This window comes from Anas platyrhynchos, chromosome 20, assembly GCF_047663525.1.
Source record: "Anas platyrhynchos isolate ZD024472 breed Pekin duck chromosome 20, IASCAAS_PekinDuck_T2T, whole genome shotgun sequence".
NCBI lineage: Eukaryota > Metazoa > Chordata > Aves > Anseriformes > Anatidae > Anas > Anas platyrhynchos.
This window is the reverse complement of record NC_092606.1, coordinates 1914339-1927537: the sequence shown is the minus strand read 5'-3', so window position 1 is coordinate 1927537 and position 13199 is coordinate 1914339. Positions and strand designations below refer to the sequence as shown.

The following is a 13199-nucleotide window of genomic DNA, read 5'->3' as shown; positions in this document are numbered from 1 at the left end:
GGGGGATTAATTGCTGGGGATGACTAGTGCAAGTGGCTGGCTTGTGGATTTGAATGAGAAGTATTGTTCTCAGGCCAGCGTATCGAGTGCCGCTCTGACCTGGAGTTTAACTCCTGTCCCCCGGTCGTCTGCAAGCAGGGAGAATTTCCCCTCTTCATCTGAGCGTCGGGATAAATACGTGTGCCCGATAACGACGCTTTTCGTTACGTGCAGCTGTTAAAATAAAGCAGGTTGCCTTCGCCTCCCTATTTAGGTCTGCACAACGCGGCTGCGTGCCGGCACCGTGCCCGCGGGGCGGGGGAACTCCCTGGTCAAGCCTTGGTCCAGCCTTTCGTCTGGTCTGAGGAGGTCTGTGGAAAATGAAAAGCTCAGGTGCCGACAATATTCCTGTGGTGCCAGGTCCTCGCATTTAACTGAGGGGGAAAAAGTCGTGAATTGCCAGCTTTGGTCAGGCTCTGAATTTCCGCCGGTCCGTGGGCGGATGGCCCAGCAGGGCCCAGCACCCCATACTGGTGTGCAGGGACAGGAGGCACAGCGAGCAGTGCCCAGTGCTTCCAGTGCCTGGTTCTTCGGCGTGGCGGTGGTGTCATTACCAAATTCAGCATTTCCCACCCTTCCCTTTGGGTCAAGGAGGGTAAACCTCAAAAAAAAAAGCAGCGTTTCTCTGGCTCGGTGCTCTCTTTTACCCATGAGCTTCCAAATGCTGCTCGTTCCCAGCTGCCTTTCCCAGCACTTCTCCTGCGCTCAGTGGAGTGAAACCCTGGGAGTTTTGCCCCAATTTTCAGGATTGCATCCCTGAGTGCCGCACTCTGCACCCCCAACCCGAACCGTCCAAGCCTGCTGGGTGGAGGCACGCAGCCAGGCAGGGAGGAGCTTGCCTGGCGGAGCACTTTTGGGAATCCCACTGGTTGGCTCTCCGTGAATACCTTGGATAACGTGCCCTCGAGGCACCTGCTTTTTTCCACCGACTCGAAGCGTCTCTGCGTGAGGCCGCTCCCCGCTGCTCCCCGCCAGCTGCTGCTCTCCGCAGCTGCTTGGCAAGATGCAGCGAGACCCCGATTTTAGAGGTCACGGGAAGGAGCGCCGGGATTTTTCTGCACAGGAAGCTGCCTTGCTGTTGAAGGGCTGGATTTACAGCCACGGGGGGGTCCAGAGGCCATCACAGTCACAATTTCCTGCTGCTGGGGTTTTGGCAGCAGTGTAGGTGCCCTCCGTGTGTGGTGGGCCTGGGTCCCTGCAGCCAGCCCCGTACCAGGGGGGTGCCAGCAGCAGAGCGGGGTTGTCTGTAAGCACTGGCATTGACAGAATTGATTTTTGTGGGTTGAGAGCAGCAGGACAGATTTCATCTCTGGTGGGTCTCCTGACACTTTGATACATGGCACTGCTATCCCTGAACGGAGCTAAATACTCCAGGGCTACTCTCTGGCTGGGTGAGGGGATGTATAAAATGAGAACGTATGAGGGAGTATTAAGAGAAAGGCACACTTTGATTTACTGATACCGGCTCCCAGCTTTCGTGCTGGATTGATATGCTGTCTGCTGGATCTGGAACAACTTTTTCACTCCTCTACACAAAATGAAGGGGCTCCCGTGGACTCTTCAAAGTGACTCCTACAAGTGAGCGTCTTGCCACAGCGGCTCTGGAAGCAGCAGCCAAGCCCCGTGTGCTGTGCTCTGGGAGCAGCCTGCAGGGGGATCCGCTCAGCATCCCTGCTCCTCGCCCAAAGGGCAGCTGTAGGAAAGGTTTCACAGAAGGGGGGTGATGTTGTCCTGGGGCTTGGTGCCCTCTCTACGCGTGGGGTAGGAATTGGCTGGGGGATCGTGGTGTCTCACACTGGAACACCACGAAGGGCTCCAGCTGCTTTTGGGTTTAGGGGCGTGCTGAGCCACCTGTCCTCAGACACACAGCCTGGTGTGCTGGAGTGACTCCTGGAAAGGGAGCTGGGGTGAGGTTTGTCTCACTGACGACTTCTGGTCCCACGTAAGGACGGGTGGTGAAGCTGTGAGTTGTGCCGAGGCGCTGTGGGCTTTGTTCTGCGAGCGGAGCAGGAGGCAGAGGCCTGGTGGCTGCCGTAACGCGCCAGTGTGCTCGGCAGCTCCGTGTTTGTGACTTTTCTGTTTAATTGTCTGTTTCAGATGAGGAGCAGCGTTAAAAGAAATTATGTGCTGGGGGGAGGAGGAGAGCAGGAGGGTTAGTGCCTGGCTTTCCTTCAAGATGACAGCGTGCAGCTACGGAATGGTTCGCTTGTACGCAGCCTTCGTTCACAAGAGGGTTTGGGCTTCTCCCCAGCGCAGGCAGTGTAAAAGCAGACGAGGGCATTAGAGGGAAGCGAAGGCGAGGAGATGGGGAAGCAAAGAGTCCCTCCAGGAATTAACTGTGAGATGGGGAGGGCTGGGCTGGGGGGGAGGAAGGCGGGGAGGGCAACACTTGGCTTCGACGTTGGGTTTCCAGCACACTTAAGCACCCAACGGTAACAGCAACGCCATCCGGTAATGCTGTTAAATACCCAAGAACTGAAAGCAGGAAATTACCCAGCTGTAAGAGGCTCATGATGAAGCCACTGTCTGCAATAATTAGCCCTCCCACCTGGTTAGACACATGGCCATTGTCTTCCCTGCCCTCTCCATCCCCTTCACTCCAAATAAAATTGCTTCCCATCCCCACTTCTCTTGGGGTCCGTATCTCAGAGCCTGGGGGAGCTTGAGCCTGTCTTTATTCCTTGCCTGCTCGCCGTGGCCCTGATATACCCCAGAAGAGCTGGAGTGCTACTCCAGTTGTAATTGACAGGATCAAAGCCGCCTGGGGTGCATTAGCACTGCTGCTGGAGGGTAGGCAGCGGGTAGAAAATAAACAGTTTGGGAAGCTCTGGGGACATTTAGCTGTGGCACAGGCAGTCGGAAAGGTTTTGCTGCTGTAAGCTGTGCAGTCAGGGTGGGGTGGGGGCACTTCTCTCTGCAAATGCTGCTTGAGCTCAGACACGTACAACAAATGCAGTTTGAAGGGCTTTTGTCTGTCTCGTGGAATTGTTTGGTGCTGGCACGCGGCTGTTGTACAAGTACAGCAAACCCGATCTGTTAATGGGTTACAGGAAGAGCTGTCGGAAGGTATCTGTAAGGAACCGCGGGCCGGGGGAGGCTGAGTCCAGCTGCTGATCTGCAACAAAAATCTGAGAGCGTCTTCTTGACAGTCCTGTTACGGAGGCCAGGCTGTGATTTATCTGAGGACGGTGACAAGTAGGCAATATCACAGTGGTAACACAAGGGAGATTGAGACCTCCGAATGTCTGCGCTGATTTCTTCTTGCACCGTGTGTTTGTAGCTGATGAAGATTTGCTGTTCATTCTGCCCATGATCTCTGTGTCCTCCGGGAAAACAAAACAAAACAAAAAAAGCAAAAATCAAGTGGTGCAAAGTTCCCTCCATCCCGTTACGCTGGCTACAAAGCAAGAAGCAGCTTTGGGAGCTGAGCAGAACAGCCCCATTGGCTTCACATCAGCGTAGGAACTGGCAGAGGAGCTGCCGGGAAGCTCTGGGGTGCGTCCCCCCAGCCTGCAGGGCTCCTCCTGGGCAACGTACAGAGAGGTGGTGCAGGCCTGGACAAACACTTGCTTTAGATCAGCATTTTGCAGGGAGGCTTGTTGGTTGCCACACAAGAACTATTTCTGCAGAACAGATGCTGCAGCGGTGTGCAGGTAACCCTTCCCTACAGCTCGCTGCGTGTCCACGGAGAACATGAGATCATTGAACAGAGATTGTTTGCTCTGCACCTACATAGACTCAGGAAAATTGCCAGATATGTTGGGTAGGCAACATCAGAACTACCGTCAGGATTTGTGGCCTGTGTTTCTGCTTTTCTGATCAGAATCCTCTCATCAAACTTGCCAGGCCATTGTTTAATTTTGCCTCGTAGATCAGATCTTGCTACATTTAATTTTACTTACAATCTAATTTTTATACCTCCTGCGTGGCGAGCACAGCGGCATGGAAACCAGCAATAGTCACAGCCCTGCAGGAGTTCATTTTTTCTTCTTGCTCTCCCTCCTTCTGCTCCCTATACCATGCGCATTACGTACAAGAAAGAAAGGGGAGAGGTCAAGCCTAGATGGGACGTGTGTACACACATTTTCCCATGTGCTGCGTCATAATATTTGACTGAAGCTGGCATCTATCACAAAACACAGGCCAGAAAAGAGTTAGTCAGCAAAAAGGTTGTCGTGTGTGTGTCGTGAAACCCTTCTGCACACATTTCTGTGTTTCTTCAATGTGTTAATCCTTTAGGCTCTGCAGGCTGAATGTTTGTCAATGAAACATTAGATCAGTGTACTCCCGCTGTGCAGCCAGGCAGAAGTTCAGAAGGCAGTCCCCCATCCCTCCCTCCCTCCTTTTCCAGAAAAGAAGTGCTCTTTCTTAGTGTGATATTGTTTGACATTAACAGTTATAAATCAGCTTAAAGTTAAACTCACAACTTCTTAGAGAAAAACATTCAGTTTTACACACAATAGCTGCGGCAGAAATTCAGATTTGAGATGGAGCTAGGTCTTCACCAAAAGCAAAGAATCTGTGGAAAATCCTTGCTTGTGTCTCTTGCTCTGCAGGTTGTAAAGCTGTGGAGGCGCTGCTGCGGGTTCTGGTGGACATTCAGGATGAGCTCCTTTATCAGTACCCAGGCACGAGGCACCTGGTAGATGGAAAACAATCAAAACCTGAGAGGTGAGTACAAAACAAGACGAGACCTTTCTGAGTCCTTTGCTGTCCAGCTAAGCAGGAAAATGCACAACTTTCTTGGGTGACAGGCATGCTGGACACATGACCATTTACATTCCCTAGCCTGTTTTGTAACCTCTGACAGTGGAGAAGGGGTTACACCGTGCCTCCTTCCCACAAGTATCACCACGGAGTGGAATGAGCATGGATTGTAGTGGAGGGGCTGTTAAGAATTCACACGTTGCTTTACGCAGGGTGTTTAGTCTGTGTTTTTCTTCTAGCGATGACGAAATTCCCAGCAGTAGTGATGAAGAGCAAGTGGTGGAAGCTCAGGAGAAGAGGAGGCGCCTCCCCAAGAGAAAGCTGACGATGGAGGACTACCCGGACTTCCTAGCCAAGCGGTACGCTGACTTCAGGACGTACCGGAACAGCGTCCTGCAGAAGTGGCACGAGAAGACCAAGCTGGCGTCTGGCAAAATGGGCAAGGCAAGTCTCTGCGTGTGCTGACGTGCTTGCCGTTAGCAGAGGGCTGTGGCACAGCAGCTAATTTGGAAGTCTTCTCTTACGGATATTCCAAGCTAGGCCAAGTGTTAGAGCAGTAAGAATGAAATACACAGGTACATTCTTTTCCCCAATCTTAGTGGAGTTTGGAAAGAATCTTAGCCCTCAAGTTTCAAAGGCATTAGCTTCTCTTCTCTTTGTTTTGAGGGGATGGGCAGGAAAAAAATTTCTCAGGGGAAATGGTTTCCCAAAGTTTTTTACTGTCCTTTCGTGTAGTATTGCTTTTCTCCCATCTCAGCTTCACTGGTCTCTAGCAGCGAGAAAGTTCTTTGAAAATGCAGCTTGCTGATAGCAAGCTGCTGGTGTTTTACCAAGGAACTGGTAGGGGTTTCTGTGGCCCTCCTCCTCCACAAAGTGTATACTTTAATACAATGGGTAATCATTTCACCCTAATGTCCCGGGTCTCCTAGCGTCTGTGAGTTAATATTAATCATCGAGAAGTTCATCTGAACCAGAGCAGCAAAAGCATTTTATTAAGCCAGGCCTCGGATTGCCTCAGGTTGGGAAGGGAAAGAGAGAGAGAAACAAATAAAAAAAATCCTAGCAAAAATCCTGCAACAAAGCCCAGACCCCCTCCTCCTGGAATGCTCTCTGCTTATCCACTGACATGGAAAGATAGAGGAACACTGCTGCCTTGAGGAAAAGCTTTCTGCATTATCTGACACTAGTTAATGTTGTTGCAGGGTTTCGGTGCCTTTGAGCGTTCAATCTTGACTCAGATTGATCATATTATGATGGACAAAGAGAGATTGCTACGGCGGACACAGACCAAGCGATCAGTGTATAAAGTGCTGGGAAAGAAGGAACAGGAATCTCCTCCGGTCCCTGAATCTCTGCCTGAAAATTCGGTAAGGGTATTTTGTTTATGTAACCCATCCTGGGGAAGCAGTGAAACTCTGCAAAACAATTAGCTCGAGCCTTTAGCAGGTAATATCCCTGTTTGGGAGAGATTTATGGAGGACCTATCTGAGTGTTGATTCGTGTAATGTAATGGCTAACAAAAAGATGTAGACATTTCAATTCCATTTTTATGGCGTTTGCATTATCTCCTGTGCCAGCTCCTGACAGGGGAAAACAATGTTTGGGCTGTGATTGTGCTGTAGGAACTGATGGTCACTAAATCAGCTTTTTGAGGCAGCAACTGCAAAACTTTGTTTTTACTCTGGAGTTTAGAGTCTTTACCCAGAAAATCATACTGCATGTAACCTACAGAGTATGGTAGTAGTAAGTCTGTTATTAATTTAGTATTTAAGAATGAATAAATACTCAATTCTGAGAGATCATGTAGAGTTACTGCACTTGCAAGATATATTTTTGCCATTACATTAAAAATATCTGTAGTATTTTGCCAGAAAGACTTTGTATAGTCCTATTTATTTCCCAGTAAAGGTATCATAAATCTGTTTTGACATTGGCAGCGTTTCTGCCTTGCCTTTAAATGTATTCCTAGTCCTTAAAAGATTGTTATAATGGGAGCTTTTCTCCAGTTTTTCGGATCTTCAAGTGTTTACGAGCTGCTACACATGAACTCATCAGAGTTGGGGACAGAAACATGCACGTACGAGCCTTCAGTATTTCCTTTGTGCTTCTAGGAAGTCCTTCCCCAGACTGATTCCAACAGGCACCTGAAGGACATAGATGAGGAAATCTTTGATGATGATGACTTCTACCACCAGGTAAGTGACAGTAAATCCGTGGTGGTTTTAACATTTACCAAACCAAGGCAGTCAGTTCTGTGGTCTGCATTTCTCTGATCAGTCATCTCTTGTAACATCTGAAGTCTCTGGAGATTCCCCCAAGGATTTCACTCTCCACTTTCAGCGTAGGGCTGTGTGAGCTCAAACTTGTGTCGGGGATGTAAACTGACTGCCGTTACTGGAACTGCTGTGCTCAAGTCAGGGCTGCAGGAGAAGGCCTGTGTCTGTAGTTCTCACTGGTGAGCATTGCTACGCAAGAAAAAAAATCACTGAATTCTCCAAAGGTGACCGTGCTGCTGTGGGTAGGGTCCAGTTATGAAAAATGATTCGAGTAGATTCTCAAAAGCACCTCAGTTACTCTCATCTCGACCTAAATCATCTCATCTACCTACAGGATGAAAAAAACTGCGGGGCTTCTATAGCACTTCTCTTGGAGTTGTGCCAGGTTGGATTGGGGCCAGCTATTCTTTTTATTTGCAGAATTCTTAGAAATGAGCAATCTGCACCAAGCGTGTGGAGGCTGAAGCTTAGGGAAACCTTGTGTTTGTAATTTATTTAATAAATGACAGTGCCAGCTTTAAAAATACTGAAACTGCCATATGTTGAGGAGTATGATTCACTGTAAGTCGTACTCCAGTGCATGAAAAACTAGTTTTGCTCTGATGATCTACAGAACATTTTAACTTCAGGACTAAACAAATACAATTATATCATTAGAAAGGCAGAAATTTCTGATCTGAATAGTTATTAAAGTGGCTAGCAAAGTGTTTAGGTGGTGGAAAAGAGCTGTTGCCATGTGGCTGTGCTCTGATAACTGATCTGCCCAGGAACATGCAAATACTTTCAAAATTTGGGATTTCATGTTCAGAGCCAGGACTAAAGAAGAACAAAATGAGACGTTAAGTTGGTGATTCTTGTCTGTGTTTTATGGGTAGGAATTACAAGGAAATTCAATGCAGCCTTTTTTTCCCCCTCCAAGAAAGTTTTCAGCACGCTTCCAACTACTGCTGTTGTTGAAGTGTGAGAACATTTTGCACTAGACTTCAACTAGTGTAGATTGAGGGCAATTCTAAAAACCTGTTGAGTGTTTCATGATTGTGAGGGACCTGCTCGGGGCAGACTGCCTCAGGGCCAGGAAGGTGTTCCACGCTCGCTGTTCTCCACACCTGTGCACTTATTGTAAAACAGCTCTGCCAGTATTGCGTTTCACAGGTGAGTGAAGATGTTGGGATCATCTGCATGGGCTTTAAAATGGAGATTGGCAGCAGGGGTTGAAGAGCCCCAGTCTGTTACGCAGAGGGATAACGCTGACCTAGAATGTGGGGGCCAAGTGGACCTGAAGCCCAGCTTTGAGGTTCAAGTGGACCATAAGAACACAGAACTAATTAAGGAAGTATAATAAAACAGTGAAGTGGTCAAGGAGAAATAGCTGTGATTGGCAGTCCTTGGACCTGTGCTTATTGGCCACGCAATGTTAATTTTTTTAAAGAAAATAGCAATAGATGAATGGTCCATCTTCCTTTTTAATAACTTTAACTTCGATAAATCCTCACTTCAGAATTATGACTAGTCACAGCTTAGCTTTTCCCCTCACTGGTTAATTGGGGTGCTGGGGTTAATCTAAATTAAAACTTAAACTAATAGAGGTCATTGAGGGAAGAGAATCACCTGAGTAAAACAAATGGGTCTGCCAGGCACAACTGTGTCTTGGCCATTTCCCAAGAGGGAAGTGGCAGCAAATTGGAGTTGTTTCAGCATTCGGGAGAGGTGAAGGATGGGTGACACCAGTTTAATGTACGGCACCCCCGGAAACATTCCAGATTGCATTCCTTGCTGTACCAACTGCTGCCTCCCGCGTGCGCCGAATAGGAGCAGGACCAGCCAACAACATCTGGCAGCACAGCAAGGAATGGGTGCAACTTTCGAAACCCCATAGACTCTAAATATGGTGCTTAGCCTGGTGGAGGCTTTAATCACTTACTACACTTTGGCAGCGGGCTACGACAGCTTATCCTAGCCTCGTACATCACGCACAGACATCTGCTGAGCTGCGAGGCAGCTACACATTCATTTTCCTTTCTTGCCTTTTTTTTTTTTCCCCGTCCCTCCCTCCCTCCCTTCCACCCTTCTCCTCTCCTCCCGTCCCCAATATGCTTCCTGGGAGAGATGATCTGTAAAGATTACTGCTTCATTGTGTGCAAGTAATTGTGGGGATGCCAGCCCCTTGACAGACACCGCGCAGCACCTGTTCCACTGACCTGGTTAATTTCTTCTGTTGAGTGGGATTTGGCAGAGATTGGAGCTGAAGCCAATTCAGTGATAAGGCTAAAGAAAATGGCTGTATGTTTTCTGTCACCTCCCAATTAAATTGGTTTCATAAAGTGCTTTCCTTTATTTGTCAGGGTGGTAAGCTGAAGCTGAACATTGCATTCAGAGAGGGTAGAGTGCATTACAATGGAGCGCTGACAATACGGAGAATGTGTTTTCTTTCAGATGGGTCATAACTGAGCAGTGCTTTTGTGTGTGCGGGTGTGTGTGCATGCATGTGTGTACACGTACAAATAAAATGTAGAAAGGGAACTCAGTCTTCAGGAGCAATCAGCAGCAACGGCTCTGATTGCTGGAGCTGAGGTGCTCAGAAACTGACCTCTGCATAACACTTATTGCAAAGACTGTGTCCATTTCAGTGGGTGCTTTTTTCTTTCTATTTAAATTTAGGTACAGACTTTTTTAGTATTGCTTTCATTTTTCTGAAAAACGCTTTATGATCATTTATTTTGATTATTATTTAGTATCAAATAGTGTGATTTATTAAAGGTAAAAACTTGGATAAGAAGGACATGAGACACCAACTTCCTGTATATTTCAGTGTGAAATTAAGTAATTAAAAATGAACGAGATCTGATAAATGTGCACAAATTAATTAAAGTAGCTCTGCTGTTGTGTTATAGATTATAATCCAGAGCTCTTTAATGAGAGGTAAGCCAGAATTTCTTGACTTGGTCTGGTATTTGCTGGAATTCACCATGTGGGGCTGGTGGAATTTTACAGTGATCCAGGATTTAGCTCTGCTCTCACTGCTCATCCCACTTCACCTTTCCCCACGTTCCTCACTTGTTTTAGAAGCAGTTACAAGTGTTCTTGTGGTGGCCCGTGTTGAAAGGTAATACATGGCCAAACTGAATGCTGCAAGTGCAACGTTTTTATTTAGGTTGCACTGGGTGAGCGTGGTTAAGTTGTTCCAAAAAGATCCTCATTAGTGACAGCAGTGAGAGGCTAGACCCCATTTCTTCTAAACTCTCGTGCATACATGGTTTTCAGGAAGAAAAAAGGCTAAATTTTCAGAAGTCGTATTTATGTAGAATTCATTACAGCTGATATTGCAGCATTAAGACTTAAGATTCCAGCCTGCTACCCAAGAGCTGCTGGTCTGCCATGCTACAGTGGAGATTTTATTATTAGTTTGAAATACTCTAGTAAAGGAGAGTGGAAATTGGTTTATTTCCAACAGGAATTAGGTTAGTGCTCATGTGCTAAGCGTTCCGCCGGTCGCAGCTCTTCCCAGAAAAAAAGTTCATCACCGATGGCAGCAGGTGTGCCTGCAGAGAATTAGGAATCTGCATAATCCCTGCTCCCTCTGCTCTCCTGCTCCCTCCTACCCTGGTTTTGTTGTATGTCCCCGCTTTTTATAACGCCATCAGTCATGTTTGTGATCACCACAACTTCCAGAAGGTAAGCAGAGCTGCAGGGGATGGGGACTTGGAGTCTTGCAGCAGTGATGGCAGCAGTCTGTGGGGCAGGACGGGCACGGTGCTGGAGAGGACTGCCCTTCTTCAGCTGCTGCCTTGTGCTGCAATGAACTCTGTGTCTGGGATTTGCTCCCGGGCTGGGTGAGCTTACGTAGTGAGAAGTCGTGCTTCACTCCTTGTTTATACCATAATTATATATATGATGTTGTAGAAAACTGATTTGAGGCCTTGTAACTTCATTTTTGTTCTTTGGAGGGCGGCACTGCATGTGCCTGCCCACTTCTCACACTCTGTGTGAAAGATGGGGTGTTTCAAAGTGAGGAGGAGATCTTGCTAACCTTCTTTTTCCCAATTTAGCCTTCAGAATTCCTCCTTTCATCTGCGTGACCACAAAATGCATTTCTGACTCTCTTGTTAAGATACTTGTAGCTCAATTTGTTTCTCTGCTGGGCTGTACATCTTCCCAAGTCACAGCTTTGTAACATTCTTTACATCCTTGAGTCCCAAACAAGAGTAGGCCTAAAGCAGTTCCTGGGCACATAGTGTGTTTTCCTCTCTCAGGTATTTGATAATGCCATAAACAAGTAATTACTAATCTAGTGAACTATTAAAAGTCGATCCTGGTGAAGAATAGAGAGAAGACTGGCTTTCTGACAAGCTGGTTTACCTTAATTAAACTGGTGAGTGATTAATATGGACAGCTGATCTTGTGTCTTTAATTAGATGCATTTAGAGTTTTGTGTGAGTAAGAGATGTCTCGAACCATCCCACAGGTTAATGGCAATACAATACTCTTATCACAGGCATGTATCTTTCAAATGGCTGGGTAGATGGTTAATAACACGTTTTAAAGCTTGATTTGAAACGTCTCTTAATGGGATATCAGAAAATACGCAAGTCAATGCCTATTTTATACAAAACTGAATTTCAATACAATATTTTTAAAAAAGTGACTGTCCAGAGATTTCACCTCGCAGGTTAGATTTTGACATTATAAATCGATTACAGGAAATTATATATCAAAAAGTGTTTTGGGGAGGATTTAAAAATGCAGTTTGAGATGCAGTACAAATTTCCTCTGGCACTGCAAGAAATCCAAATGGTGCTAAGCTGTTAATGTGTGGCAGCTCGAAAGAGGAAAAGAAATGTCTTGTTTCTGTGTCAAAGCAGAATGCAGCGTAAAATGTAAAAAGAGACTTGAAACAGAAGCAACCTTTTCATTATTTATGCTGTTTACAATAACTGTACAGTGTATATATATGAAAAAGAAGGCAAAAATTATGTGATTTATCATGTCTGTCCAAAGAATAAAGAAGAGAAAAAATATAAAGTATTGAAATTATGTTGGTAAAATGCAGCTCTGACAACTTTCTGTTCAGAAGTGGAGTGACTTTGCACTTTTACCACTAAAGAGGAAAAGCAGTTGGTGTTTGTAGTCTTCTTCACTTGGACTTGGCAACCTGTGCTCAGCTTCTCTCTTTTGATTTCCTACAGTGATTTTGTTATAAAAAAAAAAAAAAGCAAAAACACAACTGCTTTTTAAAAATGATCAGAAGATAACTTAATGATAACACCTTTTTTTAATGTGACATGTAATGTTACAGCTCTCTGAGACATGCTGAAGGTAATTTGCTTGAGCTTTTGAAAGGATTTTGTGTTAAGACATCAGGATGCTGTGAGTAGACCTTCATGCCACAATAATTGTTTGTTTATTGTCTCCAGTTACAGATGCACACGTAGCTAGAAAAGCCCACAGAGGTAATTTGCAAATGTTTTAGAGTTCCTCACTAATAAGCAGAGTGGTTTTTTTAGCCAAGGGAGTGACAGTGCTGTAATAAAGGTGAGCAGCTGCTGGTAAACCTGTAGTCTGGGTTTCTCACATTTTTCTCATTGTTTCTAAATCCACATACAGCTGCATCTTTTTTTGTTGTTGTTCCTGTTGTTTTCAACAAACGACTAAGCTGGCAGAAACTTTACAAGGTTCTGCTTTCCCATTGCTCGGCGCAGTTGTTTTAAAATGAACATTGTTGGCCCCTTATTTGCCATTACTGGTGCGGGGAGCCCGGCAGGACTGCTGTGACTGCCTCGTACAGCAGCAAGCACAACGAGCGGGCTGAGCCCGCGTCTCACCTCCCCTCATACCCGACTTGGTGAATTCAAAGCCAGCGGTGCCACTGGTGAGACAGAGCAGGTGGCTTTGATGCACGGTAGCAGAAATGACCTGTGCCTTTACTGGCTTCTTTGAAGACTTTAATAGCATCAGAGAAGAAGTGTTTCTTTTGTTCCAGTTATATTTAGTTTACAAACCTTAGAAATATGGATCAGCTTCTGCAAAATATTAATTTGAACTGGTCTGTGAGGGCAAAGAAAAGTCTCTTTTGTCACGAGGCTTATTTCAGCTATACTTAGCTCTTTGTCTCAACTGGAAATTCGTAGGGGTCTGCAAATCAGAAAGGTCAGCAACTGGAGTGTTAGAAACACTGATAGA

The 13199-nt window shown here is 46.2% G+C and overlaps 1 protein-coding gene across 3 annotated transcripts in view; it reads left to right on the top strand.

Moving 5' to 3' along the window:
- AATF (apoptosis antagonizing transcription factor) overlaps positions 1-13199 on the top strand; it is a 49262-nt gene that overhangs the window by 12681 nt on the left and 23382 nt on the right. For all 3 annotated transcript variants that reach the window (XM_027472141.3, XM_072025947.1, XM_027472142.3), the window contains exons 5-8: positions 4596-4710; positions 4986-5190; positions 5949-6113; positions 6858-6941. In XM_027472141.3, coding sequence (XP_027327942.2) covers positions 4596-4710; positions 4986-5190; positions 5949-6113; positions 6858-6941 — 569 coding nt within the window. The remainder of the gene's footprint in view (positions 1-4595; positions 4711-4985; positions 5191-5948; positions 6114-6857; positions 6942-13199) is intronic.